The sequence below is a fragment of the Papilio polytes genome, unplaced genomic scaffold (assembly GCF_000836215.1).
Source record: "Papilio polytes unplaced genomic scaffold, Ppol_1.0 DF824135.1, whole genome shotgun sequence".
In the NCBI taxonomy this organism is placed as follows: domain Eukaryota; kingdom Metazoa; phylum Arthropoda; class Insecta; order Lepidoptera; family Papilionidae; genus Papilio; species Papilio polytes.
In genome coordinates this window covers 3,221,624-3,248,342 of record NW_013525069.1, presented here as the reverse complement: position 1 = coordinate 3,248,342, position 26,719 = coordinate 3,221,624, and the positions used below count along the sequence as shown (strand labels likewise).

The window sequence follows — 26,719 nt, the reverse complement described above, 5'->3', positions numbered from 1 at the left end:
GTGTTTAAGATAGAACACTCCTTCCTTTTGTTCAAAATTATTGCCGTTCGGTATTAGAATAAATATAGATATTTCCATAAAAACTTACAATAATTTATGGCAAAAACTTTTTCCTTAAATGTCGTTCATGACAACTCCGCGTATAGAGAATGTCAATACGACAGACAGCTGATTGACTATGATATATTTCGTAGGAAGAAGTAATTGTTGTGATTTTGCAAATAGTGCCTAGAACCGCCGATTTGCACTTACAATGTACATTGTCGACTGCATGTAGGTACTTCTTATGTTAGTTAATGTAGACAAAGGAAGGTCTAAAATACAAACAATCAGGTTATTTCTCAATGTAAAACTAATTAAATATAATTACTCATGACTTACGTATTGTAGGAACTTATATCCTGATGTTCTTACCTTAGCTTATTGTTTTCTTTCTTCGTGTGAAATGGAAATGCATTAAATCCATAGCAGTGATAATATCAGTTGAATTGTCCAATTTCTGGTCGGTACGGTATTTTTATTATACCTTTCTGTTGAATAGAAATCATGGGCTGGGTTTCCCAAACGGAAGATTAGCCAATATTTGCAAACCGTTGGACACAGCAATCTTGATAGTTATAAAGTTTATCCACGCATAATTTTCCTGTAATACAATTTGTGTGAGAATTTTGTGTCTTTTTTTACTAACTTTTAAAATCCATAGATAAAAGTGATCTCTAATCCAAGTATTTTCAAACAACTGATTGTCACATCGTGTACATGTAACAATATCGATGCTCTATCTAAAAGTGTAAGTGGTGAGTGGTGACGTATTTTATTGAGGCTGTGTTGACATTGAAGTACGAAAAGTGAGTTTTGTATTCGCCAAGCAACTGGTTAGTGGTTACATAAAAACTCCGGTACAGTTTGCGCAAGTATGGCAGTGGCGGGCAACAGTGCAAACCGACCGGCCGCGCCGCGCGCTGCGTCTTGCACTACAAACTCACGAAATTTACTTCGCAACATAACCGCGCTCGACGCCAATTTTTTTTAATTCAGTTTTTTTACCGACCAGAAATTAACAATAAATATTATCACAGATTAACAATAGTACGGGATTATGCGAATATATTGGATAAACGATAATATTATTGGTTTATCGATAAAGATAATAATCTATCAAGCGCTGTCCGCATCTGTCACTTCTACGTGACGGTGGTTGTGAAACGGTTATCTCGTTCGTATGTTAGAGACTAAGGAATAATAGGATATGGTGAAATAGGAGGTTAGATATAAGTACGAGGAAGTGCGGTACCGTGAGGAAAATGGTGAAATGTTCTAGGAAGGATTTTTCGCTGTCGGAACTATGGGTGTCATCGCACGATAAGTTAAGCGACTTCTACTTGTCGGCATGGCAGCGAGGCGAGTCGCCCGTGCCGCTGCTGGTGGTACGGCTGACGCTGGCGGCGGTGGCCAGTGGTATCCTAATATGGTCGTTGGTGGCGGGCGCGGGCCCTTACTGGATCATCTACCTAACCAACTGGGGCCTACTTCTTGTCACCATGATGACGCTCAGCGGACTTCTCGTCTCTTGTATGTCTCTTTGCAAACCACTTACCGGTGAGTGAATCATAAATTTTAAAAATTATAGTCCTTTTTCATCATTTATCGATACTAGGTAATTGTAACTTAAATTGACATCCTATTCTTTAGTTAAGAAGTTTTGTACAAACATCATAATATTCATTAAAAAAATTAAATAAACTTCATATGCATTTATACAAAAAGCTACTCCAGTCGGTAGTTTTCTTAACCTACGCAAGTTAAACATTATAAAAATAACTTAGTTGACGTAGTCATACTTCACCCTATCTAATTTTAATGTTTGTAACAGAACATTTTCAAGTGTCGAGTTTTTTATTCTATTTGCGATACAAAAAACACTATTTGTATATCATATGTTATCTATTACTTTCCAAATTGTCTATAATCGTACAAGCAAGTCACGATGTCACTGCCGATACTAAAACATTAAGCTATCGACAGAATGCACATTACCATTTTGTGAAATAAGGTAACAAATGGTTATGTTTCTCATGCGAGCTAGTGAGCACTCGGGGTGAGGAACATTAAACCCATTAAAAGCACCTACTTTTATATATAATCTTGGTATGTCACTACTATATCGAAGAAATAGTCTATCAAAGTTTATCACGGATCAAGAATTCATGAATCACAAGCGTACTAAGACTATGCGTTCCACTTTTAATGTACGTAATATCTGACCTGGGATTTCGATCCAGCAGTGAGATTAAATGTATTAAATGTGTTTATTAAAGTATCCTGGAAACAAATTTATAAGAACCTTAACGTACATTTACACTAGCTTAGTAAAAATAAATGAATTCTGGATCTATCTTTAGTATTTAAAAAGAAGTTATTTAACTGTTCCTTTCTGCTAAGATACTAATATTATAAATGCAAAAGATTTAGATGAATGGATGAATGTTTGTTAGAGTTTGTAGCCTAAACGGCTCAATGGATTTCGATGAAAATTAGTACAGATGTAGAGGATAATCTGGAAGAACACATAGGCTACTCACTTCTGTTTTTTTTAATTCCACGAGGACGGAGTCGCGAGCGAAAACCAGTTGGTTCATATTTAAATATTTTCAATTCATTAAAGTCTTACACACCTTAATAGCTTTTCTAACAGCCTTATAAACATTATCAAATACAATTCAATTTCAATGCTAGCGTGTTATTGCTTCGTTATCACGACTCACCTAACGTAGTCAATCTACTTCGTACATTTGTTTACAAATTCACACTCCAGTTCAGCTAAAAAAAGTCAAAACGGATATGAACAGTTAAATATTGTTGATAACTAACCGGAAATACTCTTAACTTGTTGTTAGCTTAAGTTTTAAGCAAAACCTGTTAAATCTTAAACTTGTAGGACGTTGTATAAATTAAATTGTTAAACAAAGCAATGTTTTAAATTGTTCAAATTATAAAATTTATTTTAAGGTTTCATTTAGCGTGTATGTTCCGAACATCAAAAGATTGAAATCTGAACAAAAGATTTTCTTTTACTGACTTATGACGTTATCAATCAAAGATTTTATCTTTACTTAGATAATTTGCTTACCTTATCGATTACACATCGACTACTTCAATTGATAGCAAAGATTGATCTGTTATATTTAAAAGCAAACAAATTAAACACCCTATTCAACCATATAAATAAATATTATTGCTAAAATTACTTTTACTAATATTATAAATGCTAAAGATTAGATAGATGTTTGTTAGAGTTTGTAGCCTAAACGGCTGAACGGATCTCGATAAAATTGGCAAAGGTGGAGAGGATAGCCCGGAAGGACACATAGGCTACTTACTACGGTTTTTTAACTCCTCGCTAAGTCGCGGGTGAAAACTAGTTTTCTTATAAATTTAGTTAAAGACTGTCTTCATTAAGCCATCGTATTACTATTGCTGCGTTATGTAACTTTCCATCGCCAGTAGGTGGCGTAGTTGATGCAATTCTCAAGATCGTCAGTCACTATTGCTTTATAGTCCGGTGAGCGTGCAACATCGCGACGTTGCCTCGACCTGCCCCACAAGCACCACGTGCCCCACATGCTTACATTATGACATAACTTATTAACCAGGAACTTTGACATATGCACCTGATATAAGAAACAATGGCTTGATGTCTACAACTAAAAAAGTTAAATTAATATCAAGTTTCGTTAAAATTTATCATTTAGTTTTTATATAAATGAATTCATAAATTACAGCCAATGTATTGAATTTTAGCAAGTATATTATTTTAAATGTTGAAATGATAAAAGTGCTTGTTTTAATAAGAAATAATACCGAACTCAAAAATAATTATTTCTCTGTATAGGTAGCCGAATTTAATTAAAAAAAAAAACAGTGTCGACAATACAACACGTTATCATTCCGAGAATGTTCTTGAGACTGATGATTCTTAAATTTATCGACCTAAAGACATTATCAATGTTTGCTGTACATACTTACCTACCATACGTGACAATCCAGCAGTGAGGAAAATGTCAAATCTTTACACCGCTCAAGATTTGTTTTAAATCATTTTGATGCTTAAAATCTTACCAATGTTATAAAACGAAAATTTAGATGGATGTTTGTGGGATCTCGAGAATAGTCTACAAGAACACATAGGCTACTTGCTTTTTTTTTAATTCTAACGCAGACAAAGTCGCGGTCGAAAGCTAGTAAAAAAATAATTACATACTTGCTATATTGTTGCCTGGTACTACAAATGTTGTTATTATCAATGTTGCGATATTGTTCCAGACGCAGTGGAACTGCCATGGTACGTGAGCATGTACTGGCTGATATACAACATAACTGTCAGTATAGCCATCATGATCACACTCCTCTACTGGATACTGCTCTTCGATCCTGGTTAGTATATGTCGAACCATTTTATATCGGAAGACCTTAATATATTGGTACTGCAAATTAGTGGAATTGAAACGTTGCAGGTAACGCATTTATTTGTTCTGATTTAAACCTTACTCAACTATCAGAAGTTAAGGATACGTTGTGTATAGTTTAAACGAAAATTAAAACACATAACAGCTAGATGTTCAAATGCATGTTTTTTTTATTTATTACCATCTGTGAAACCAATATTTACGTATTTGATGTTGTAATAGAAGACACTTCCTTAGTCGTCGTTATTACACTAATCATTTAACCTTAACCTCAAATGGGAGCGAGTTAATACATAACTATTTATTGCATCCACTGGAAAACAGTTTCGTAAACGTCGTGACACCAAAACAAATGAAGGTTGTGCTGGAAATTGTAAAAATTAGCGCGTATAGTTTAACAAAATTTAGCTGCCTTAACTTAACAGTGTCTCCAATTTGTTTTATTTCCTTGTACATATCCTTCGTTATACCGTCATAATATTGATAAGGCTATAGCTACGAGGCTCACGACTGCTCTTGCTACTTTGTCCGTTTTTACTTTGTACACTTATTCCTGTATTATGAAAAACCCTCGGGTTTTTCTTTCTGTAATGATTCGATAGATGATATCAAGAGAATGACTCGACAGTTACGCCACGCATTACATTACAATCCAATTTATTGCTATCTACTCAAATGAGATCCCGAATTATTCCCGATATCTGTTATAATCCTTTATACGTTATCTAACTACAAGCTTAACTACTTACGTTTCCGTGTAACGAAGTCCGTCCATCAATTTTATTATGGCTGATAACAATGATAGTTGCACACTGAAGTATTTTTTATTTGAATTTCATGTGATGTGTCTAAACGCTATAACAAAAAATTGTTTATGAGTATAATCCATAACAAATAACCGGTTTCATAAGAAATCATGTTTTATTTGGACATGGTAAATCTACAACGTAGCCTAAAACGACGTAAATAATCAACATCTACTTATCCTTCTGGGTTACGAGCGTCTAATTATATTTTTTTATGGAAAAAATTGTGAACAATAGACCGGAGAACATCGCGGGTGGGATCACGAAGCTACTTTATCCGTGTTTGTTCCCTTATGTTTTCTTTTTCCATAGGCAATGTCGAAGCCCCTAGCCTCATTCATCGCTAGATTAAACGCGCTCCCTCGTGTTTGCAGGCCAGCCTATCATAAAGCACATGTATTAGAATTCTTTGATGTAAAATGGAAAAGTACAAAGTGCGAATGTCGTGTGTGTCTTTGCGAGTCGCGCGATGCTAGCGCCAGTCATATTGTTGGATGTGGTAATCGGCAACTACGACCTAAATTATGATTTCGCAGTAAAGATCGTTGTAAATAGCAATTAAGTGGATATTATCAAAATGTATTTTCTTATAAATCCCATAAACTTTTCACTACAGTAAGAAAAATTGAGTAATCTACGAAATCAAAGACACCATGAACCCTCTCTTTAATCATATGTTTTAAATACACACTTAACAGATGGTTAGAAAAGTTAAGTAGAAGCGTTAGGAGGTACTGTGATACAAGTTTTAATATGTTTATTTAATTACAGATGAGACCAATGACGGTAGTGCACAGGGCGACATCTGGTTAGACGTGGCGACGCACGGCATAAATTCGTGCATTACGTTAGTGGAGGTGCTGGCGGCGCGCACTCCCGTGCGGCTTCTCCACGTGTACCAGCCGTTAGGTGTCGGCCTATGGTATGCTGCATTTTCCGGCGTCTACTATGCAGCGGGGGGAACCGATGGGTGAGTATAAGATTTACTCGTCAATGAAGACTGTGATCTTCAAAAAAGTTGCCATGTATCGGTACCAATGAAAAAATATTTATATACCGCATTTTCCATGTTTTTCTGTTAATTTGTTTTCAATGATTTTTTTTTCTTTTCCAGGAATGGCTACCCTTTCATATATGAAATATTGGATTGGCGGCAGGGCGGCCGTGCTGGCACCGTGGTGGCCGCATCCACCGCTTGTTTAATAGTGATCTACGTATTGGTTTGGGGCACAACTTTGTGCAGAGAGAAACTCTCCCTAGCAACGATACGTACCACCAGTCATTCCTTGCCTTTAACTCCGCCCGATCCTCACACGCATATCGTATGATTATCTGTCGAATCGTTATTTTTACAGATTGTATTGCGTAATCGTGCAACGTTTCTGTAAATTTCTGACGTGACCTTTGTATAAAACAATATTGCTATCTGTTTTTGTTTCTATGAGGTAGTGAAGGATAGCAACATTGTCTTTATACAGCCGTTACAATAGGAGAGATTCACCGTACTATTTGTATGTCGTTGTACTTAATTTTATGACTGGCCATGTTTATGACTTTTGTGATAGGCTAAAATGTTGCCTATTGTGATGAACTACCAATAATTCAAAATAATATGTACTTTCTATATTAGATTTATTTAAAAGAATCATTTGCGTTTTTAGTGGATTTTAATGCCTGTACATTAAGAACCTTTTCCGTAGGTAAACATCGAATTACAATATTATGGTCCATACATTTTGTATATAATTTTGTGTAAAAGTTAAAAACAACTGAACGTGAAACAACTATTATTATTTTAAGTCATAAATTCAAATACAATTTACGTAATACTTGTGCTCTCTGGATATTTAAAATATTATTATCGAAATATCTTACATACAATTTTAAAGTATTAAACGATTTAAAAAGTATACATGTTTTCTAATATCTTAATAATATAAAATTATTATAAATCTAATGTAAACATTATTATTGCTAAAATCCATATATAATTTTAGACTTAAAAAATCGCCAAATTTACAATAAGTAACCTCTAAGTTTTAGGATAACTTGAAACATTCTTGTGCAAAATTGAGGCTCCATATTTTTTGTGTACAAAAGCAGGCATTTATACGTATATCGAGATGAATTCGATATTATCATAATTTTGCACAATAAATATAGGTAGCGTGTGGGTGGTCTTAATGCTCCATAGGGGGCGCTGTAAAAATGTCATATAAGTCGATACTTTCTCGCAAATTTTCGTGCAAAGCATTGTTTCACAAATTATGTCCTTATTATTCACATATACAATTATGTGTTTTGTATATTTGGAGTTGACTTTTCTCCAATTTCCATATTAATGCAGGAAATTGTATTATGAAAGGTATATTTTAGTAATAGGTACTGAGAACTTTTGTATACTGTACGTATACTTTAAGTGTCTTAATTTTTATATTAAAAAAGTAAATAAACACTTGGTTTGTTTTATTTTTTACCCAAAGGGACTATCAGAAATATTCTTGGTATTTCAATTTAATTGAAACTCGAAAATATGCGCTCTCGGGGACCAATTTTACTTCTACTAATTATTATAAATACGAAAGTTTGGATGGATGAATGTTTGTTAGCGTGTGTAACCTAAACGGCTGAACGGATCTCGATGAAATTGGCATAGATTTAGTCTGGAAGAACACATAAACAATTAAATTTTCAAATACCACGCGGACAGAATCGCAGGTGAAATCTAGTTTTATTTTGATTATAAATTCATCATTTTATTTGATACCGAGGATTGTAAAATAAAACAATCATACATTTCATCTAAAACATTTATTTCTATATAGCGAAATCTGCAATTAAACAGAAAGCAACCAAGTACAATACAAATCAATAACAAAACTAAATATGATATGTGATTAATTAAAGTTTTAAGTGACTTAGCGCGTGTACTGTGCGGACCTGGCCTCATTCACCAAATTATATAAACAAAACATTAGTATACAAACAACTTAAATAAAGCTTAGGTTTTAATATAATTTTGATATGACGTCAGCACTTATTATTTGCAAACTTAAACACAAGTACTTTAAATACCTTTATAATCGTTCGTAAAATTAACGCAAATGCTAGAAAGATTTCAAACACAATTCGTTATGAAAATATTAAAAACAGAGATTACAAATTTCAACATTTATAAACGAGTTTCCAAAAGCAGAGAAAGATGCAAATAAGTAGTGCCAACATTCAATAATAATTTTAACAAAACATTCCATTTTGGACAACAGTCTAAAAAATAAGGCTAATCTTATCATAAGAGTTGTATATCCAAAAATATATTTTATATACAATATTCTTATAATCTAATCGTAAAATGTTAGTCTTTTACAGGCGGTGCCTGGCCCTGTATCCAGATACATTACTTCGGCAGTTTCCCGTTGGACCGTTGGATCGGTAACCAATCGGCACAACGGGAAACATCCTTTACTCCTGAAATATAACGCTTACTTCAAACGGCATCAAATATAACTAATATTGACCTCTTTTCCCGTTACTAAAACTGTATATTTGAAGTCACTAAAATCCACATGATAGGTTTTAAGCTGTCGTGTTCTGTGCTTATTTGATTTTCACCAAGAACTTCAACAAACTTTTTTCAGACAATGAAGTAAAAGCTGTCATTTTGAAACAGGTAGAAATCCAACGATTACTAAAGAAATCAGTGGTAGATATCAAATTCTGTATTGTTTTAGATCTTTTTGTTTGTTTAACATCGAAATTCATAATTACGAAAACTTCCTTCTTTTGAAACTTGAATAGCTAACTGTATTCGGGACAGGATAGCATCAGAAAAAGTATCTATAGATCTAAGCAATCAATTACAAAACGTTAATTTCACTATACTAATATATAAGCTTGAGTTATATAAACTAGTACGAATAAATTGGATTAATAATCTGAATATTGCGTACTTAAGTACACGTTTTATTACATTTTAAAGGTTCATTATTGATAAACGATCACTTACAACTATTGCAAACACAAATTTATTCAATAATTCCACACTTTTCTCCAACAAATCAACAACTTAATATTTAACAAACTTAGCAATCGTTTGAAAACGATTTATAGTCATAAGTCTTCAATATAGTGTTTGCCAAAAATACTTAGGCAAATAAGTTAGCGTAATAAAGACGTTCTTTCTTTGTCTTACACGCTGAGTACATCTATCTCGCTTACTCCTTGGGGAAAGCGCGTTCCCGCGGTATTTCGGGCACAAATATTTGTGATGATTATTTTTTAAACTAAATATTAACACTCAGTACTAATTATACTAAAAAAACTACATATAATTTCATACACATAAAGACGGTATCACAAGCATACAAATATACTACTTTACCAATAAGTTTTACAAAATATGAAGGCATTTTTAGAGATCAGTTTATCAAATGATATTTTAGTTTCGAAAAGATTACATCCATAATAAGTTTAAGAAACTTTACTTTCTAGATTAGAGGATTATATAAGAAAATACGATACTGGATTTTAACGTTAGAATGTACCGTCAATGAGACCCTTATTTTATTATCACAAACATTATAAATTGGACACGCAGTACAAATAACATTAGTATAGGAAAGCACGAATACGACAAATCTACACAAAAAACTATTCCAAACCACTATTATAACACTTTACATTTACATGATAATGTCAAAATAATTACTTATTTATAAACACATAAAAATAAAATAATTTTGCTAAACAATATTAGAAATTTAGTGTGCCCGTGGAAGACAATTTGGTGTGACTTGTATATGAAAAACTAATTTTTTTTTAATTTCCGAAGACCTAGGGTTCCTAAAACGTCAAAAAATTATTGCACCAAAAAGATTGATAAATTTCGTTTATGCACAAGACTTGTGTACCGAGTAAATTTGTGCTAATTTTTTACCTATATTAGCGTCACAAAATATAATACAAATGTAATCAACCATTACGTAATAATTTATACAAAAAACTTGTCGTCTCCTTCACTCTCACTCAAAATTCTGAGAGAATCAGCTTTTGTTGTTATTTTTTTGTTTTCAATTTCATATATTTTTCATATTCACGTAAGAAAAGAACCTTTTCGATGTATTGAAAACGAACCTATATTATGAAATATTTCATGAATATTTTGTGTTGAATATATTTATTGTAAACAATTAATTATTACTTAAAAACAATAAGAAATAACAATTAGCTTTGAGCATTATTTATTATGTGAGCTCTTCGCTGAGTAAAAAGACGCGGAATGAGGATTCGTCAACGGCGTCTGTATACAGCAGCTCCTCCTATACAATAAATACTTAATATTAAGCTTGGTTCACACTTGGCCAGTACAGTTAGACAGTACTTAACAACTGGACTGGCATTCCGCTGTCAATGTGAACACTAATTGGGGCCAGAGAATCCAAACAACCCAAGCCTAGCTTGCGCTACTGGCCAACTGTACTGATCGAGTGTGTACCACGCATGACGTGTTAGAAAGAGACAACAAAGATTGTAGAGCGTAGTCTCTATCGCACGTTGCACGAAATATACTTATCGAAACATTATTGGGATGGTTTAAATATATGGATGTTTGTGGATGATTGATGGATATATTGACACCTCCAGAACAGCTCAAAGATCTCGATAAAATTTGGCACAGATGTAGAATACAATCTGAAAAACCTCACAGGCCAATTTTTTTTAATTTCGAGCAGACGAAGTCGGGGGCAAAAGTTAGTAATTTTTTTAAAAAACAAACATAAATTTGCAAAAAAAAAACAGTTTCAAACAATAAAAATAACAAAGAATTACGTACAAACTTTAATATAAAGTTTGATATAAGTAAGGCTAACCTGCATGAGATCGATGGTGGGGTGCGAGTCCAGCAGGCCGAGGTCGTCGCCCAGGGCGCCGCCGCCGGAGCCCACGCCCTCGCCCTCGCCCACGCCCTCGCCCACTTCCACGCCCACGCCCATTCCACCCCTGGAAAATAAAAAACGGTTTCCTTTAATCCACTAAATGCTACATCAGTAAAGGTTGCCATAAGTGTAGGGCTTTTATTAAAAAACGAATTATTCAAAAATATACTGCGATTGCCGACATCCTACATAACTAAGTAATGTGTGTTTACGCTTTATAATTTCTATTCAAATAATATAATTAGTATCTACTATCAAAATAAAAATTCCAGATTTCGGGAAGATGATATATATGCGTTGCATCAAGAATCGCATTTAAAATTTTTTTGTCTGTCAGGCTGTCTGTCCGCAAGCCTCGTTTGCTCCGGGTAATCTCCGAAACAACTGGGCCGATTTCGACCGGACTTTCACTAAAAGTTAGCTGACAGACGGGCATATAATACTTTTATCTAAATATTGAATGGACGAAGTTGCGGGCAACAGCTAGTGTTAGTATAAAAATAATAGTACAGACTCGCTATCGTCGTTGGTGAGCGCGTTGCCGTGCAGGAATAGGTCGCTTCGTATCGTGTAGATGTTCTCGCAGCTCTCCGACTGCTCCACCTGAATAAATATTAATTATATCACTACATGTATCTAATATATACAATAATCTATAAACACACAAAGTTTTCTAAATACTTCTGTTCCTATATTACTATGTGTGTCCAACAAACAGCAATACAGAACGTCAGTCGCCAAAAACAACCACGGAGTTCACAATCTACTATCTATCTCTTTCTACCTTGTGAGTCAGAAAGTCATTGTCAGCCATACATTGTTGATTTTTCTATCAGGGATATCGCTAATTCTATTATATTGTTTAGAGGGTTGATATAGAAACTGATTACCTGTACATCTTCGTCTAGCACGAATCCGTCCCCACAGTGGTAGCCACAGCGCGCGCGCGCCGCCAGCGGCCACGTGCAGTGCGTGCGCGCGCACTGCCCCTCCCCTTCGCCCTCGCCCGCGCCCTCACCCTCTCCCTCCCCCGCGCCCACGCCCTCCCTCACCACCTCCATCTCCATGTCCCCCTCAGTAGACACCGGTATACCTTCTAAATGCAGCCCCTCGCTCACTTCCACATTAGTAACGCCTTCATATTCCATCGTATCATTCTTTATCAAACTTACCTGTTGAAAAACATATAAAAAGCGTTTTATAATTGACTTAACTTTTTAAAAACTAACTGTTGCTCGCGGTTTCATCCGCGCGAAATTAAAAATTGATAAAAATATAGCCTGTTAGTCACAGATAAATTACCTTTCTAATGGTTAAAGTTATATAGGCCCAGTAGGTTTTGAGTTATTTCAATACATACAAAAATACAAATCTTTCCTCTTTACAATATAAGTATAGACTAGCTTTCCCCACGACTACGTCCGCGTTTAATAAGTAGCCTATGCGTTCTTCCAGACTATTTTCTACATCTGTGCCAAATTTTGTCGAGATACATCCATCTAAACTTTCACATTCATAAGAGAACATACTGGGGAATTAAATAATTGAACAGATTATGGCTTACTGTAAACGTGTTCTCAGGTTGCATCTCTAGCAGCAAGGGTTCTGTTGTGGTATTCAAAGAACTGGTTTCGTCTTTGTGAACTTTCTTCATATGCGTGTAAAGGGAGCTCATGGTGTTGAAACTTTGTTCACATCCTGTCAAATTAACAAATTACTTGATACACAAGATAAATCCTTTTACCAATTAATGAAATGAGAATGTCTATACATATGAAAAAAGATTCCACATTTCGAGAATATTTCGAATTTTAAAATATTTGTCTTCAAGTCGCATTTATTTTTTTTTTATTAATTTAACGGGACTTTGACGAGAATATGGTTTAGGAGAGGAAGACAATTTTTTTTTTAGTAAATTAAAAAATATAAACGTTATACAGTATAAGTGAGTTAACGTATGTTCCGGCTCGAAGGACCATAGCAGATACTGCAAGGTAAGTAAGTAGTACCGTGTTGCGTGCAGCGGTGACGCCTGTGGACCTGCTGGTGCGGCTGGTGCGGCTGGTGCGGCTGGTGCTGGTGCTGGAGGCGGGGCTGGTGGCGCGCGTGGTGGTCGCGCAGGTGCTCGCGGCGCAGGAAGGCGCGGCCGCAGGCGGAGCACGCGTGGCGCCGCTCGCCCGTGTGCCGGCGCGCGTGTCGCACCAGCTTGCTGGCCGTGCGGAAAGACCAGCCGCAATTCTGAAATATATTTTTTGAAATCTAATAAATTATTGAACACCACCACTCATTTCGTTTAACTGTGGAAAGAAAATTTAACCTTAATAATCTTGCTATGTCTATACTAATATTATAAATAAAGAGGAAATATTTGTATTTAGTATAACTCAAAAACTACTGGACTGATTTTAAAAATTCGTTCACCATTAAAAACCTATGTTATCTGTGAGTAACATAATATCACGGGGACAAGGTCGGGAGCAATAGAGCTTGTTAAAATGATTGCTAAGATTTAGGTGTACAGTAGTATACTAACAGGGAAATTGCAGGGGTAGGGCTTGTCGCCGGTGTGCGCGCGCGTGTGCTCGCGCAGGCGGCAGGGCTGGCGGAAGACGCGGCCGCAGCCGGGCCACGCGCACGCCAGCGCGCCGCGCCGCGCCCGCCCGTGCGCCTGCCGGTGCGCCCGCAGCGCGCACGCCCAGAAGAAGCGGCGCCCGCACTCGGCGCACCTGGCCAACACAATACATTCTATAATGTAATCGTAAACACACACTTCTGTTATGTAGCAAGCCAAGGACAGCAGCATACCTTTCTATAATTCTTCAATACTAATGTTATAAAGAGGATGATTTGTATTTTTGTGATTCAATGAAAAAAATCATTAAGGAAAGTAATTATATGCAACAGAATTATAATAAAAATAATTACATACACATAATTTGCTTGTTCCAAAGTGTGGTTCTCATTGAGATGTTTTAACACATCTTCTCTGGATGTGAATTTTTGTCCACATGGCTCCTCTACACCGGATCGGAATATCTTGATTGGGCATTCAACATTGGTCTGTCTCGGTGGTCTTGTACTGCCTTCTTTATGACTATTTTGGTGCTTTTTCAACTTTTGCTTATTCGAGAATTCCATATCACAATTGGCAACTTCACACTGAAAACATTATACTTTTGAATAACAGATATATGGCAATGACAATGAAAAATCTTTAACAGGAATCTTAAGAATAAATTTAAAGTACAAAATAATACTTCTTTACATATCCTTACAAGTTAATTAAGGGGATATAAGTTAAAATATAATTACCTTAAACTTGGCTTTAGGTTTATTGAGATCAAATGTGCTGTTAAGCACATTAGTCATAACTGGTACCACTTCACCTTGCAGAGTTATTATATTATTTGACTGCACAGAAGAAACTACAGACAAAGGTACCATCGTAGGCTCTATATCTAATTTTTGCTCTAAATATATGTTATTTTGAGATCCATCACCTGTAATTTAAACATTCTTTTATGACTAATAATATCTCTGGCCAAAAAATTTAAATAATTGTAACACCATCAATAGCATAAATTTTTAAACAAAGTATTACAATATTCACCTCAGACTTTTATGCTTTGTAAAATTGAAGTATCTATGTGAAATCTGATGCATGCAGGACTATTAAAGGCTACATTTTTAAATTCTCTGATAAAGTAGCAGGCAACTGCTATTTAATATATGAATACTTACAATGTTCTTTTATAACAGTCTGTGAGTCTTGCACAAGATCCAAACACCATTTTGTATTGTCATATTTATCTACGGTTTCAATTTGTATATCACTACTATTCACAAATCTGATGCCATTCTGTAACATCAAAATAAGTAAGTCATAAACAGTTTTGCATTTTAACTGTTATATAATTTGAGTAATAATAACAAATCCCAACCTGTTTTGAAACTCCTCCTACTAAGAATGAATCCACATTGACGCCACTCTGGATAATGTTACCTTCATTGTCTACAAACATATTACAAATATATTTAAATTACAAACTGACACATCATTACCTTATCACACAATTTCCTATTGGAAAGTGATTAAATCAGAAGTATTAATTTAAAAACCCAATGAGACTGTTTAAATTTTCTTAAGATAAACACATTATGTTTGTTGTTACAAAGTCACATATAGATTACATTATGCAATTGTAGACACCAGCAATAAGGCTTCAATTTTTTTTAATAATGTGTAGAATAGTGATATATAGACCCTTACAATTAAAAAAGAAACAAAAAAACAGACTTACTATTATCTTGCGTTGTTATGATAGTAAATGTTATGTCACTGACATTCTCTGTTTTGACTACTGTAGTTAGGGAGTTGTCCTCCGGAATTGAAGAAGCTGAGATCACTTTCTGTGTTGACTTCTTAATAAATTGATTTGGCTTCTCCCTATGTTTAATAACTATTTGTTTTGCTATTCTACTCTGTCCTTCATGTGCGTTTAATGATTTTTCTAAACTAGTGGTGACTAGAGATTTAGCATCAGGAGATTCTAAACTTTCGGAAGTTGCTGGTGGCCGTGCCAATGGCCCCTTTGTCTTTCTCCGTAAAATATTTGGCTTCTGAAATTTTTTCTTAACATTCTTGTCTTGTGACACAAACATATTTCTGGCTAATTCATTCTAAAGTTGTGATAGAAATGGTTACAAAATCAACACTTATTTAAAAAACTAAAAGGATTGCTGCTTTCCATTACGACATTGTAAACAACGATCATGTATTAACGATTATTAGAAGGAACGTACTTTATTCGTTTTCACGAATAAAAAGCAAGTTTTATAACAATATCATTCCTAGTTTATAGAGTTTACGTTTAACAATACACGACAAAACGCACAACTTTAACTTTGCTCCGCCAATTCATTACGAATTTTACATCATTAGTAAAACGAAAATATTTCTGACACTATATCAATTTCGATAATATCAAGCTCACACATTTTATTTTCGCAATTTACATTTGGAAAATGAAAATAAGAATAAAGTAGAATTTGCAATTTGCAACAATTTGGCTAGTTTTCGAACCACAGAGTATATTATAATTATATCAAAGATTGAGTAGGTTACATAGGGAGGTACCTTGTACTGCACTTAAAAAATTGGTACATCTATCGAATAATCAATCGACTTATAACCTGCGGGGATTTAGCAACGATAAAATAAGTACTGTAATCACCTGCACTTGTATGAAAACTGCATAATAACCGGCTCCGGTTGCTATCATCCATTACAAGTTCGATATACCTATTGTAAATTAATAATTTAATTAGCCTAGCTTGTTATTTATTTGTAATCTTTATGGTGACGGAGAGACGGCGTTTGATAATCTGTGCAGCGCGCGAAGTCAAAATAAAATCGAATCTCAATTAGAGGTTATGTGTAGACTGTTTTTAAGTGTTATTCGTGTTCTTTTTAATATAAGATTTACGTAATTATGGATTGGAATGAAATTTTATCAGGTGTGGAAGACTTAAATGATCCTACCCTTTACGAAAAAGTACTTATTGCTATTGATGATATTTATTGTGAAGATGAAGACTTTATGCAGGTATTTTTATTCGCACTAAATTTAACAATTGTTCGTATGTTAACAAATCACTTCATGTCTTTATTGCTTAACTTTGTTTCAAACGTTCCAGTTGTTAATAAGTAAACTTGATAATATGAATGTGACATGGGAACAGCCATGGTATCAAACTTCCCTGTGCCTTACACGTTGTACAGTTACGAACTATGAGGATGATGGAAAATTAGAGAAATTTCGAACAAGTCATTTTACAAAACAAGAATGTGAACAAATAAAAGAGAACTGGGCTGAATTTATTAAGGTAAATTTTACCATTTAATAATCTAATACGTTTTAAGGACAATCAAATAAGTGAGATGTTTCTACAATACTTGTAGATTAAAAGTAACAAAACTTGACCCTACAAGTTAATTTTATAGGAAGCTTGAGCACCTTTTTTTTATCTTGAGCACCTTAATGTTTACATATTTAATCTGTCAATGAATTCAATATCAGTCAAATATATCTTCATGAATCCCTATCAACTGAATACTGAAACTATATTAGAATATGTAACATCATTTTAAATGATAAGGCACAGCTTTAACTGCAAATTCTATTAAAATTTTGGCATCTGTCGGATTGAAAGTGGTTTTCGAAGCAAAGTGTCAAGGATTCATTTCAGTAAGGGCCTTATATATTTTATTTATTTTTAATTTAAAGACATATAATATATACGCAAATCTGGCATATTATTCTCTTGTATGTATGTTAATTCAATTAAAACCGTTTCAGGAATATGATGTACCCGACATGTTACAATCATTTGCACGGTGGAAAAATAGAGACTGTAAGAACCCTTCCTCGCCACATGAAAAAGTTAGAAGATTTGTTACTGCATACTTAGCACAAGGCCTTGAAAGAAATATGCATCAAGTTTATCAGTATGTTGTAAAACACTTTGGTACACCTGTTAAAGGAAACTATTCTGATGTTGAGAAAAAGTTATTTAATATTTGTTTTTATTTCACTGAAAAGGATGCAGTGAAAAAACTGTCACTACTTCTTGGAAGAGATCCTAGGGGTATTTATAAACAGCTTCGTCAAATGTATGAGGGTTAGTTTTTTTGAATGTTTCTTAAAATACCATTTGACCATGATCCCGTCTAAAGAAACTGATAATTCAGTCAAAGGACAGTACACATAAACTTAATAAGTAACCTTTTACTCTTCTAGAGCTGTCTATATCAAGCACAGTCATTTCTTTTATACATTAGTTGTTAAATTAAACATCTCACTTCTACTTGCTTAGTGACTAATTTGGTTTAAATGTTGTAGTTTAAGATTAGTTAATTTTGGTATAGAAAACATATGTTTTCAAATTGTAAATTTGAATTAGACCTAATAAAAACAATTTATTATTTAAAAAAAAAAGACCTGCTTATACCTTTTTGTAGTCGTCTTTTTATTTTAGCTATATAACTAATGAAAAATGTTGTTAATATGTTAAGAAACATAAGTATTTAAATGTTCCAGGTAAACCAGAGAAGAAAAAGTTAAAATGGACTTTACCCTTAGCTACAAAATTTTTAAACTTGCTTCTAAAATATTCAAACTGCTCCCTAGAAGAATTGAAATATAAAAGGTTTGACAAATCAGTTTGGCTTCAATTGGAAAGTGATATGGACCAGCAATACCAATATCTACAAAAGTTCTGGTATAACTCACTACATGTACAAATTTTTGTAAAACAGGATGTAAAAATTAACAGGCTAAGGAAAAAGATTATTCGTGTGTAAGTTCCTAAACGACATTACCAAGTATAAATTTTTGTTTGAATGACAGAATTTTAGCAAGATTGTATGTGTAGTTGAAATTAGTCATACTGTGGAAGGGAGTGTTTTAAATCTTTTTGGAGGCTAAGGGCCTGTCCCACCAGAGACTGATAGAAGCTCAGATAGCTTAAAAATGACATCACTGACAGATAAGGGAACAAAATCAGATATTTCCATCATTCATTTTATATGTTGGATTGTTATCAGACAATTTACTTTTACACCTTGACAGGCCCTTAGAGTGCAATGGCCTTCATATCTGTAAACATCCCAGAGAGATATATATGAACCCTTTTTTATCAATGAATACCCGAGATTAATAGTACGGAAGATGTCAGTTTCTATGATATATATAAAGTAAAAAAAATCATTTAATTTTCATTTTTTTCAGATTGAGAGACAGTCCATATGAAGTATGGAGGGATATCTGTTGGAAAGATTTGCCAAGGCATTTTCCAGATGGTTTTACTCATACATTTCTGTATAAGAATTTCACATGTATTTTAATTGGAAAAACTGATTATTTGAATCAACCATTACATGAAGTCTTAGATTATATTTTACACAAAGTAAATACCAGGAGAAGAAATAGAAGATTAAGAACTTTGTCATATGAAAATGGAAATCTTGAATTGATCAGTTACAAGGATACCAAAAACAATAATATAGAAGATTGATACAGTTGTAGTTTTATTTCTTCAATCTTTTAACTTTTTAAAATTTCATAACATGATTGTTTATGACTCGACATTTTGTAACCATTGCATAATCTGCCTTCTCTTTGACAGCACTGTGCTCTGTTTTTGACATTTGAGAGTGATTTCCCAACGTCAAATATTTATTTTGTTGTGTAGAAAAATTTTAAATGTTATGATCAGCTAACCGATATTTAAGGAACGTTTTTAACTTTATTTTAATCATCCATAAATATGATTCACAAACAAAAAAATAGCCGCAGAGCCATTGAAGAATTTTTAGACAGTGATGACGAATTTCCAGGTATTTATGTCGTATTAGTTTATAGTCTATATCTATAAAGCTTTGTTTACGTTTACAAAAAACAATTGTTATACGTACATACTAGCTGTTGCCCACTACTCCATCCGGGAATTAACTAAATAACAAGTGGCTTATGAGTTCTTCCAGCCTGTTCTGCAAGCATGACAAATTTTATCGAGATCGTTGTAGCAAATATCCATCCATCCATCTAAATTTTCGCATTTATAACATTCCCATGATCATTATTAATCTTATATTCCAGACAACTATTATGAAACAGCAGAGGTTCCTGTTTATTTAGATGACAACAGATTTGAAAGGATAGAGTTTAGTTGGATACAGAATCATAAATTACTCAAAAACGAATCAAATTCAATTAAAGAAGAATCCACAAATATAGTACAAGTTGAACCTAAAAAGAGTGTTGAGCAAAAAAAGTTCAACAATAGAAGTATAGTGAAAGGTAGTCTTAATAAATGTGATATTTTATCTTTAAAATCAGTGGAAAAGACAATTCCAAATGATGTTTTGCTATGGTTTGCTAATTTTTTAATGTTCAAAGACATGCAGTCACATTTTCTGATACCAAAAAGCTGTCTTGTTAGTGAACCTGTGAGTATTAAAATTGTAAAACAAGAAAAACCCACAAACAAAATTGATAATAGCAGCAGAGAAAACTTTACATATAGGGTTATAATAAGTAAAGAATGTAATTAATCATTAAAATCACTATTACTAAAAATTTTTATTTACATTAATTTACAAAACAACTTATTCCTAAAATGTTTGTTACATGTCAATGATATTTTGAAGAAGATCTATAGACCCTTTCTTAAAGTTTTTCATATAACTGTTAGGTAATCATGAATAAAAATCAGTTCAATTTAATATATATATATTTGTATACCTTATTAAATAAACATTTAATTACAAGTTTTTCAACTTATAATACAGTGTGAAAATCCTGTTTATATAGTAATATTGTTTTTAAGACTAAACAAACATATATCATTAATGGTGATCTAAAATGACAATAATTTTCTTTTACTAACACAAATAAAAAATATACTTCACATTCCTTGAAAAAAAAAGGTGTTTGTACAAATGTTTTAACAAGGGGTAATTATTTGATATATGTTAGCATTTTAGCAGATACTTCTTAAATTTTCTTCAATTTATTTTCTTTTAAACTAATTGTTCAACTCGCCTGCTGCTAATCTTTCTAAGAATCCTTTTGAACATCTCACTGACTGTTGATAACATTTTTCAAATCCTGCTGAATCACTATCCTAAAAAGATTATCAAAACTTGACCTTGTACTTGAAAATTATTGTAATTATTGTACTAAAATATGTGTTTTGTTTCATTTTAATGTAATAAGCAAGTTCATGTAAAAAATTGCCTATATTAGTTGAATAAATCAATAAATTTGTTTTTATAGTTAGACAATATTTTTTTATAAAATAGTGTAGTAATAGGTTTTTTGTATGTATACATACTTTAATAAAATTGTGAATGAGTGAAAATTAGAGGCTTTTCATTAATTCAGGAGAATATTAAATAATTTACAAGCTCATGTCTTATTATTTTTTTATAATCAAAATTCTCTAGATCTCATTTTGTTAAATATCATTGTGAAAAATTATAACTTACATAATAAGGGTCTCTGATGATTCTATCGCCTTGAGGATCAAAGTCTCCAAAAAGAAGCAATTTTGCTTTACTCCCTCTCGGAGCCCTCTTATTTAAGTCCTTCATGTTGGTTTCGTCCATTCCAAATATAAAATCATAATGGTTAAAATCTTCTGCAATGATCTACAAAGAACATGTATGATAACAAAATGCACCTAACGCATGGAAGATTTTACAAGTGTTTGTTTTTTAATTACTTCAAAAGGCTAGAATAAACTTTTCTATTACTTAAGAGTGTAGTTAAAAACCAAAGTATTATTACCTGCCTAGCACAATTATTGTATGGTACACCATGTTTTTTCATAGTATCTAGAGCTCTCCAATCAGGTGGATTACCAACATGCCAGCCACCGATGGCTGCACTGTCAATTTCCCACTCATCACCTAATCCCATATCATTGACAGTCTTTTGAAATACCCCCTCTGCTATTGGTGAACGACAAATGTTACCTAAAATTCACAAAATAAAAGTAAGATGATGGTATCGCTGACCTAAAATTGATCTATTAGGAAATATCATTTTTCATCAAATCAAAATTATGTATCAAGTCCAACTATGAGATAAAAAAAATGTTTATTATATTAGGTACAATGTTTTTATTACTTTATGATATTCTTATTTAACTAATTATATAGGAAATAATCATCTTAGTAACTACATGGCTATTATTGTCGGTCTACAAGGCCCTATCTTTACTAAAGATAATATTTTCTATCGATTATTCGTCTGCTATTTTATTGTAAAAACAGTTTCTTACCCAGACATATAAATAATGCTTTCCTTTTTTCAGTAGACATAATGAGTTAATAATGAAATCCTTCGTAATTTAATATACTTTAAAATTAAGATAACCTTTGTGTTTTACACCAAAGAAAACTGTTTCTGTTTATGTCATGCGCGACAAAATGTCAACTGTCAAGATCACATCTTGTCAGTGTCACCTCTTGAATAGTGCAGTGCCACCAGTATCTGTACCAATACTCCATGGTCCATTGGTTCAGGAAATAGCGTCTCGATCTCGTAGATTGTTACTAGAGTCATATCGGTTTTTACGATAATTTGATGTTTTTTAAGTACAAATAAATTGTCAATAACGTAAAGGCCATCATCATCATCATCATCATCATCATCTCCTTATCCTACTCCCGTAGGGTCGGCGCAACAGGTTTTTGTCCTCCACATAACTCTATCATACGTCATCTCAGTCATCACTCCCTTTTTGATCATGTCACCTTTTACACAATCCATCCATCTCTTTCTAGGATAATTAATAATGTTTTTATATTTTTAAAATTAATGTTACCAACTAGAAGACATGATGTACCAAAGTTTTAAACGAAGCTTCAGTCTTAAAAACTTATGCAACACTAGTTAAATGATAACACTATTACGTCAAATTAAAATCAAATGTATTATCAGCAAAGCACAGCTGCAGGTAGTCATACTTTAAACTTATCGCGGTTTAAACGTATCTTAATCTTTAATACATCCGGGTAATAAAGTTTAGGTGTATTTCTCAAATTGTATTTTTGTAATTACATTGCGCGATCTAATAAGCTTTAAAAAAATGGGTATTACTAATAAAACGCTTAACAGTATACAAACTAAGCTGATTACTCAAGGAGATCCTTTTAATTGCGGTGGAAAAGATGTAATAATTTGTGTGACAGGCAATCCTGGCTTTATCGAATTTTATACAGAATTTTGTGAAGAACTTCACAGGAGTACAGATTTGCCTGTTTGTATAATTGGTAATTCTCTTAATATTTATTTTTAAAAAGTTTCTGTTTTATAAGTATACTATTATAGGATAGCAAAAGATCAAGCAAGCACCTTAATTTATTAAAATATTAAAGTGGCCACTGTACCAACAATGCAGAAGACACACAAAAAGTGAATAATAGCTCTGCCTTCACTTCCTTCCTCTGCAAAAATCCACCGCACCTTCCTGAGAAGGGGAAGGAAAGGATGGGAAGGGGAATTAAATTAGGTCCCCAGCCTGCAAAAGAAAAAGGGGGAATTGATTCCATGTCACGCCTGACTCCTTTGGGCTTGTGTTATCGATCCAATTTTATGCAACTATATTTTGTTAAGTTTATTTTAATTATTTTTTCTTGCTTATATTTACAGGTCATGCTGGCCATGAGCTGCTGTCTGATGAACAAAGTGAACTCAGAGGTCAAGAAGATATTTTTAATTTGAATGGACAATTAAAACATAAATTAGACTTAATTGAAAATCATATTGATAAAAAGAGTAGATTACATTTAATTGGGCACTCGATTGGATCTTGGTTTGTTTTAGAGCTGTTAGACAACAACCATCATGTGTATGAAAGAACTGCATCAGTTAATTTACTCTTCCCAACCATACAGAAAATATCATTATCTGAAAAAGGGAAGTTTTTAAATGGCTTCATAAGAAAGATGCATTCTTTATTATTCTTCTTTTCATTTTTATTGTATTTACCACAATTATTTCTATCATTTTTAGTATATGTATATTTAAAGATAAATGGTTTTTCATCAATTAATAGAACAAGAATTCTTAACATACTAAATCCAACTATTTTAGAAAAAGTTTTATTCCTAGCTTATGATGAGATGGACAGGGTTACTGAATTAAACAAAAAAGTCATTGATAAGATTAAACATTTAACTAATGTAATATACACTAAAAATGATGGATGGGCACCTTATGAATATATGAAAGATTTAATGGTATACCAACCAGATCTGCAAATGAAAGAAGTTAATGTTGATCACAGTTTTGTTTTTAAATCATCAGAATATATAGCTTTGTTGGCAGCAGATTTTATTAAGAAAAAACAATTGTAACTTTTTTTTTATATTTCACTGTTGACAACGATAATTCACGCTACTCTATAATAGCATGAATGTGGGTTGGAATAATTGTATAACGATGATTGGTAATTTTTATCAGTTGGTACATGTGTAAATTCAGCTATAGGTAGGGTAATCAAATATTTGTGAAAACAAATATTACTTGGGTGAGTTTACATCGCGAGTCATTGTCATTATGGGATTCTAGGGAGAAAAAATTTGCATGAATAAATACTATGACAAATAAAATATACTAAAGATATTGTTTATTTTTTTATCCTCTTATTACAATACAATGTTATTTTTGTGATAGTTGTATTTGTATCTTTATTACTTTAGACCTGTATAAAGCCCCAAACTGGAACCAGAACAATATAAAGTAGCAGAAGTTAAACGAACCTCTCAATCGATCGGTTACATTTAAAACGTATTTACCCTACCGGCCCGAATCGGAAAGGCGGCTGAGATCTATTAGATACAAAAATCTACATGAAAAACATTTTCAAAGAAATGTACTGCCCTTGTACACCCATAAAACGGTGTTTTTGTGTGTACATGTGTATCACTTAAAATAAAAATGTTTTTTGTTAATCTTTTCTTTCCTAAATGTGCATAATTTAACATGTGTAATTATTTATCGTTAGTGTTGAAAATAAAACTCATATAGTAAAACACTGGTCGGTTTTATCATTATTGAAGTATTAGATAATAAACATTTAAGAATTAAAACAATGAAATATCTTTTAAAAACAATTTATTTATAATTGAATATTACAAATGACCAAATGTTGTATATTTAATGATAAGTTTGTAAAGCCGCTACACGCACAAAACTGTTTTATGATAAAATCTGAAATTTAACTTCGACATTAACAATAAAATTACAACTACCTTACAAAATGTTACAACCGGCACTACCCCGCGGACAAACGCCTGTAAAACATTCCGAAGTACTTGTAACTATGTATATATTCAGATAATTTAACATGTATACAAAACGGCGATTTATTACATTCTAAGAGATTCGAAACATGTTCATTTTACCGTATGATTTTACATGGTAAATCACTTCACAAATAATATAAATGTTATTTTAAATACCACAATATTGCATTTGCATATATTATAAAAATTAAAATGTAACATGCAAATAAGTCTATCGTATTTTTTTTATTATATTTTTTTATATCCGAGCATAATACAATGCACGACCCTAAGTCACCTTTCATGTTATTAAATAGTTCATAATTATTACATTAAGCTATAACATGAAAATTGTTACAAGATTTATACACAGAAATTCGAAAAACGTACATTCAGTAGAAAAAATAATTAAAAATATAGACTTTAAGTGACACCATATTTAATTTTTGATTTTTATATTTTAAGGTATAAAAAATTGTCGGTTTTGATTTTACGATAATTTTTTGCATATAAAATCACAAGCTAAAACGAACGCGAAAACATTCTTGTTTTTAGTTAGGTAAGTTTTTTTGGTGGTTTTTATTTACAGGATGACCTCATGGTTCATAATATAAATTCTTTTATTATTAGAGTTTTGTATTATTTGTAAGTTTTTTTTTGTTTTTCACGGTGATTTATCGCTCAACAATATACAAGTATAAGGTAAAAATTAATTTAAATGTTATATGCTACAAGTTAAAAGTTAAATATTGGATAATTTATCTCATTTCGCGCGTCTTTGGATAAACTATGTACAATGGTGATGATAAAACATTTGTAAGTACATTTGGTATTTGGAAGCCCAGGTAGGGAATATGCAATAGTACATGACAAAAAATTATAAAATAAGACGTTATTAGTAAAACTTCATACAAGACAACTTATTCAGCAAGCTAACCTTCAAACGTTACCAGTTTATAATTAAACTAGATGTAAGATTGGCGCGTTTATACAAACTTTTGATGCTTAAATTGGACCTCATTTTGCTAAATAAAAAAATGATATTTCATACACACCTTTATATTCATAATATAAACTATAATTTAATAATAAAAATATGGATAAAATGATATGGAAGTACAAGTGGCAGAGTGCGCCGTGCGGCCTCCGCCTCCGCCTCCGCCTCCCCTACGTGCCTTACATATGTACACTTCAATGTGTAATCAGTACATTAACAATCGATAAAATTATGAATTCTTTTAGACTTTATATAAGGACTGTGCGTAATTCATATGTATTCATAACGGTGTACAAAGTAACGTAGGAACTAGCGAAGTATCTTTCACGTATTATACAAGAGTATGATAAATGTTAAGTATTTTACCTTCTATAAATTAGAATCTACTACAAAATGCGATCATCGACACATGACATTCACACATCGCACGACCTTAGAAATTTAAAGATAATTACATTACATATTGAATAAAAAACCACTCACATCATCACACTCGACATGCGAAACTTCATAATCATCGAATATACAGTCGTAATTTTGAAATCTTAAACTAGGGATACAAAAATTCGTTCTAATAATACTCATTCATTTACGACACACGAGTGACGCACTCAGCACGTCGTCTCCAGCAGCGGGTCCGGAGCCTCCGCGCGCTC

At 32.8% G+C, this 26,719-nt stretch overlaps 6 protein-coding genes across 9 annotated transcripts; 4 read left to right on the top strand and 2 right to left on the bottom strand.

The window, feature by feature from the left end:
* The first annotated feature begins 210 nt into the window (after nt 1-210).
* Nucleotides 211-7,182, top strand: LOC106099363 (protein rolling stone-like). 2 transcript variants are annotated; one of them, XM_013277890.1, is made up of 5 exons: nt 211-273; nt 1,322-1,599; nt 4,324-4,434; nt 6,044-6,242; nt 6,387-7,182. In XM_013277890.1, the coding sequence occupies exons 1-5, from the start codon at nt 254-256 to the stop codon at nt 6,598-6,600; spliced, it is 822 nt and encodes a 273-aa protein (XP_013133344.1). In that variant the 5' UTR covers nt 211-253; the 3' UTR covers nt 6,601-7,182. The 2 variants fall into 2 exon arrangements, with proteins under 2 accessions (XP_013133344.1, XP_013133343.1); XM_013277889.1 differs by having other exon boundaries at nt 248-333.
* Nucleotides 7,183-8,066: 884 nt separating this feature from the next.
* Nucleotides 8,067-16,504, bottom strand: LOC106112017 (zinc finger protein 655-like). Its single transcript, XM_013294246.1, has 13 exons — nt 16,443-16,504; nt 15,510-15,888; nt 15,150-15,220; nt 14,950-15,067; nt 14,521-14,708; nt 14,138-14,367; nt 13,742-13,934; nt 13,218-13,446; nt 12,773-12,906; nt 12,099-12,380; nt 11,723-11,811; nt 11,143-11,272; nt 8,067-10,590 (listed from the first exon to the last, which is right to left on the bottom strand). The coding sequence occupies exons 1-13, from the start codon at nt 16,488-16,490 to the stop codon at nt 10,516-10,518; spliced, it is 2,166 nt and encodes a 721-aa protein (XP_013149700.1). The 5' UTR covers nt 16,491-16,504; the 3' UTR covers nt 8,067-10,515.
* Nucleotides 16,505-16,585: 81 nt separating this feature from the next.
* Nucleotides 16,586-19,288, top strand: LOC106099321. Of its 2 annotated transcripts, none has more exons than XM_013277833.1 (5): nt 16,586-16,814; nt 16,906-17,094; nt 17,568-17,889; nt 18,309-18,567; nt 18,999-19,288. In XM_013277833.1, exons 1-5 carry the CDS (start codon nt 16,701-16,703, stop codon nt 19,282-19,284), a joined length of 1,170 nt encoding a protein of 389 aa, XP_013133287.1. In that variant the 5' UTR covers nt 16,586-16,700; the 3' UTR covers nt 19,285-19,288. The 2 variants fall into 2 exon arrangements, with proteins under 2 accessions (XP_013133287.1, XP_013133288.1); XM_013277834.1 differs by having other exon boundaries at nt 18,309-18,489; nt 18,999-19,082.
* Nucleotides 19,289-19,345: 57 nt separating this feature from the next.
* Nucleotides 19,346-20,343, top strand: LOC106099323. Its single transcript, XM_013277838.1, has 2 exons — nt 19,346-19,606; nt 19,869-20,343. Exons 1-2 carry the CDS (start codon nt 19,537-19,539, stop codon nt 20,321-20,323), a joined length of 525 nt encoding a protein of 174 aa, XP_013133292.1. The 5' UTR covers nt 19,346-19,536; the 3' UTR covers nt 20,324-20,343.
* Nucleotides 20,344-20,375: 32 nt separating this feature from the next.
* LOC106099324 (low molecular weight phosphotyrosine protein phosphatase-like) lies at nt 20,376-22,200 on the bottom strand. The gene is made up of 4 exons (XM_013277839.1): nt 22,057-22,200; nt 21,561-21,748; nt 21,260-21,421; nt 20,376-20,895 (listed from the first exon to the last, which is right to left on the bottom strand). Exons 1-4 carry the CDS (start codon nt 22,094-22,096, stop codon nt 20,797-20,799), a joined length of 489 nt encoding a protein of 162 aa, XP_013133293.1. The 5' UTR covers nt 22,097-22,200; the 3' UTR covers nt 20,376-20,796.
* Nucleotides 22,201-22,642: 442 nt separating this feature from the next.
* LOC106099322 (lipid droplet-associated hydrolase) lies at nt 22,643-24,391 on the top strand. Of its 2 annotated transcripts, none has more exons than XM_013277836.1 (2): nt 22,643-22,734; nt 23,430-24,391. In XM_013277836.1, exons 1-2 carry the CDS (start codon nt 22,707-22,709, stop codon nt 24,134-24,136), a joined length of 735 nt encoding a protein of 244 aa, XP_013133290.1. In that variant the 5' UTR covers nt 22,643-22,706; the 3' UTR covers nt 24,137-24,391. The 2 variants fall into 2 exon arrangements, with proteins under 2 accessions (XP_013133290.1, XP_013133289.1); XM_013277835.1 differs by lacking the exon at nt 22,643-22,734 and adding an exon at nt 22,741-23,050 and having other exon boundaries at nt 23,430-24,387.
* The last annotated feature ends 2,328 nt before the right edge of the window (nt 24,392-26,719 follow it).

Coding starts and splice junctions, on each gene's coding strand:
- LOC106099321 (XM_013277833.1), top strand. CDS start 16,701: ATGGATTGGAATGAAATTTTATCAGGTGTGGAAGACTTAAATGATCCT. Junction 16,815..16,905: donor AAGATGAAGACTTTATGCAG/GTATTTTTATTC, acceptor CAAACGTTCCAG/TTGTTAATAAGTAAACTTGA. Junction 18,568..18,998: donor AGGAAAAAGATTATTCGTGT/GTAAGTTCCTAA, acceptor CATTTTTTTCAG/ATTGAGAGACAGTCCATATG.
- LOC106099323 (XM_013277838.1), top strand. CDS start 19,537: ATGATTCACAAACAAAAAAATAGCCGCAGAGCCATTGAAGAATTTTTA. Junction 19,607..19,868: donor CAGTGATGACGAATTTCCAG/GTATTTATGTCG, acceptor CTTATATTCCAG/ACAACTATTATGAAACAGCA.
- LOC106099363 (XM_013277889.1), top strand. CDS start 287: ATGTTAGTTAATGTAGACAAAGGAAGGTCTAAAATACAAACAATCAG. Junction 334..1,321: donor TCTAAAATACAAACAATCAG/GTTATTTCTCAA, acceptor GAAATGTTCTAG/GAAGGATTTTTCGCTGTCGG. Junction 6,243..6,386: donor GCAGCGGGGGGAACCGATGG/GTGAGTATAAGA, acceptor TTTCTTTTCCAG/GAATGGCTACCCTTTCATAT.
- LOC106099324 (XM_013277839.1), bottom strand. CDS start 22,096: ATGTCTACTGAAAAAAGGAAAGCATTATTTATATGTCTGG. Junction 21,749..22,056: donor AGCATTATTTATATGTCTGG/GTAAGAAACTGT, acceptor TGTGAATTTTAG/GTAACATTTGTCGTTCACCA. Junction 21,422..21,560: donor ACAATAATTGTGCTAGGCAG/GTAATAATACTT, acceptor TGTTCTTTGTAG/ATCATTGCAGAAGATTTTAA.
- LOC106112017 (XM_013294246.1), bottom strand. CDS start 16,490: ATGATAGCAACCGGAGCCGGTTATTATGCAGTTTTCATACAAGTGCAG. Junction 11,812..12,098: donor TGCTAGACGAAGATGTACAG/GTAATCAGTTTC, acceptor ATATTTATTCAG/GTGGAGCAGTCGGAGAGCTG. Junction 10,591..11,142: donor CCACCATCGATCTCATGCAG/GTTAGCCTTACT, acceptor TTTATTGTATAG/GAGGAGCTGCTGTATACAGA.
- LOC106099322 (XM_013277835.1), top strand. CDS start 22,867: ATGGGTATTACTAATAAAACGCTTAACAGTATACAAACTAAGCTGATT. Junction 23,051..23,429: donor TTTGCCTGTTTGTATAATTG/GTAATTCTCTTA, acceptor TTATATTTACAG/GTCATGCTGGCCATGAGCTG.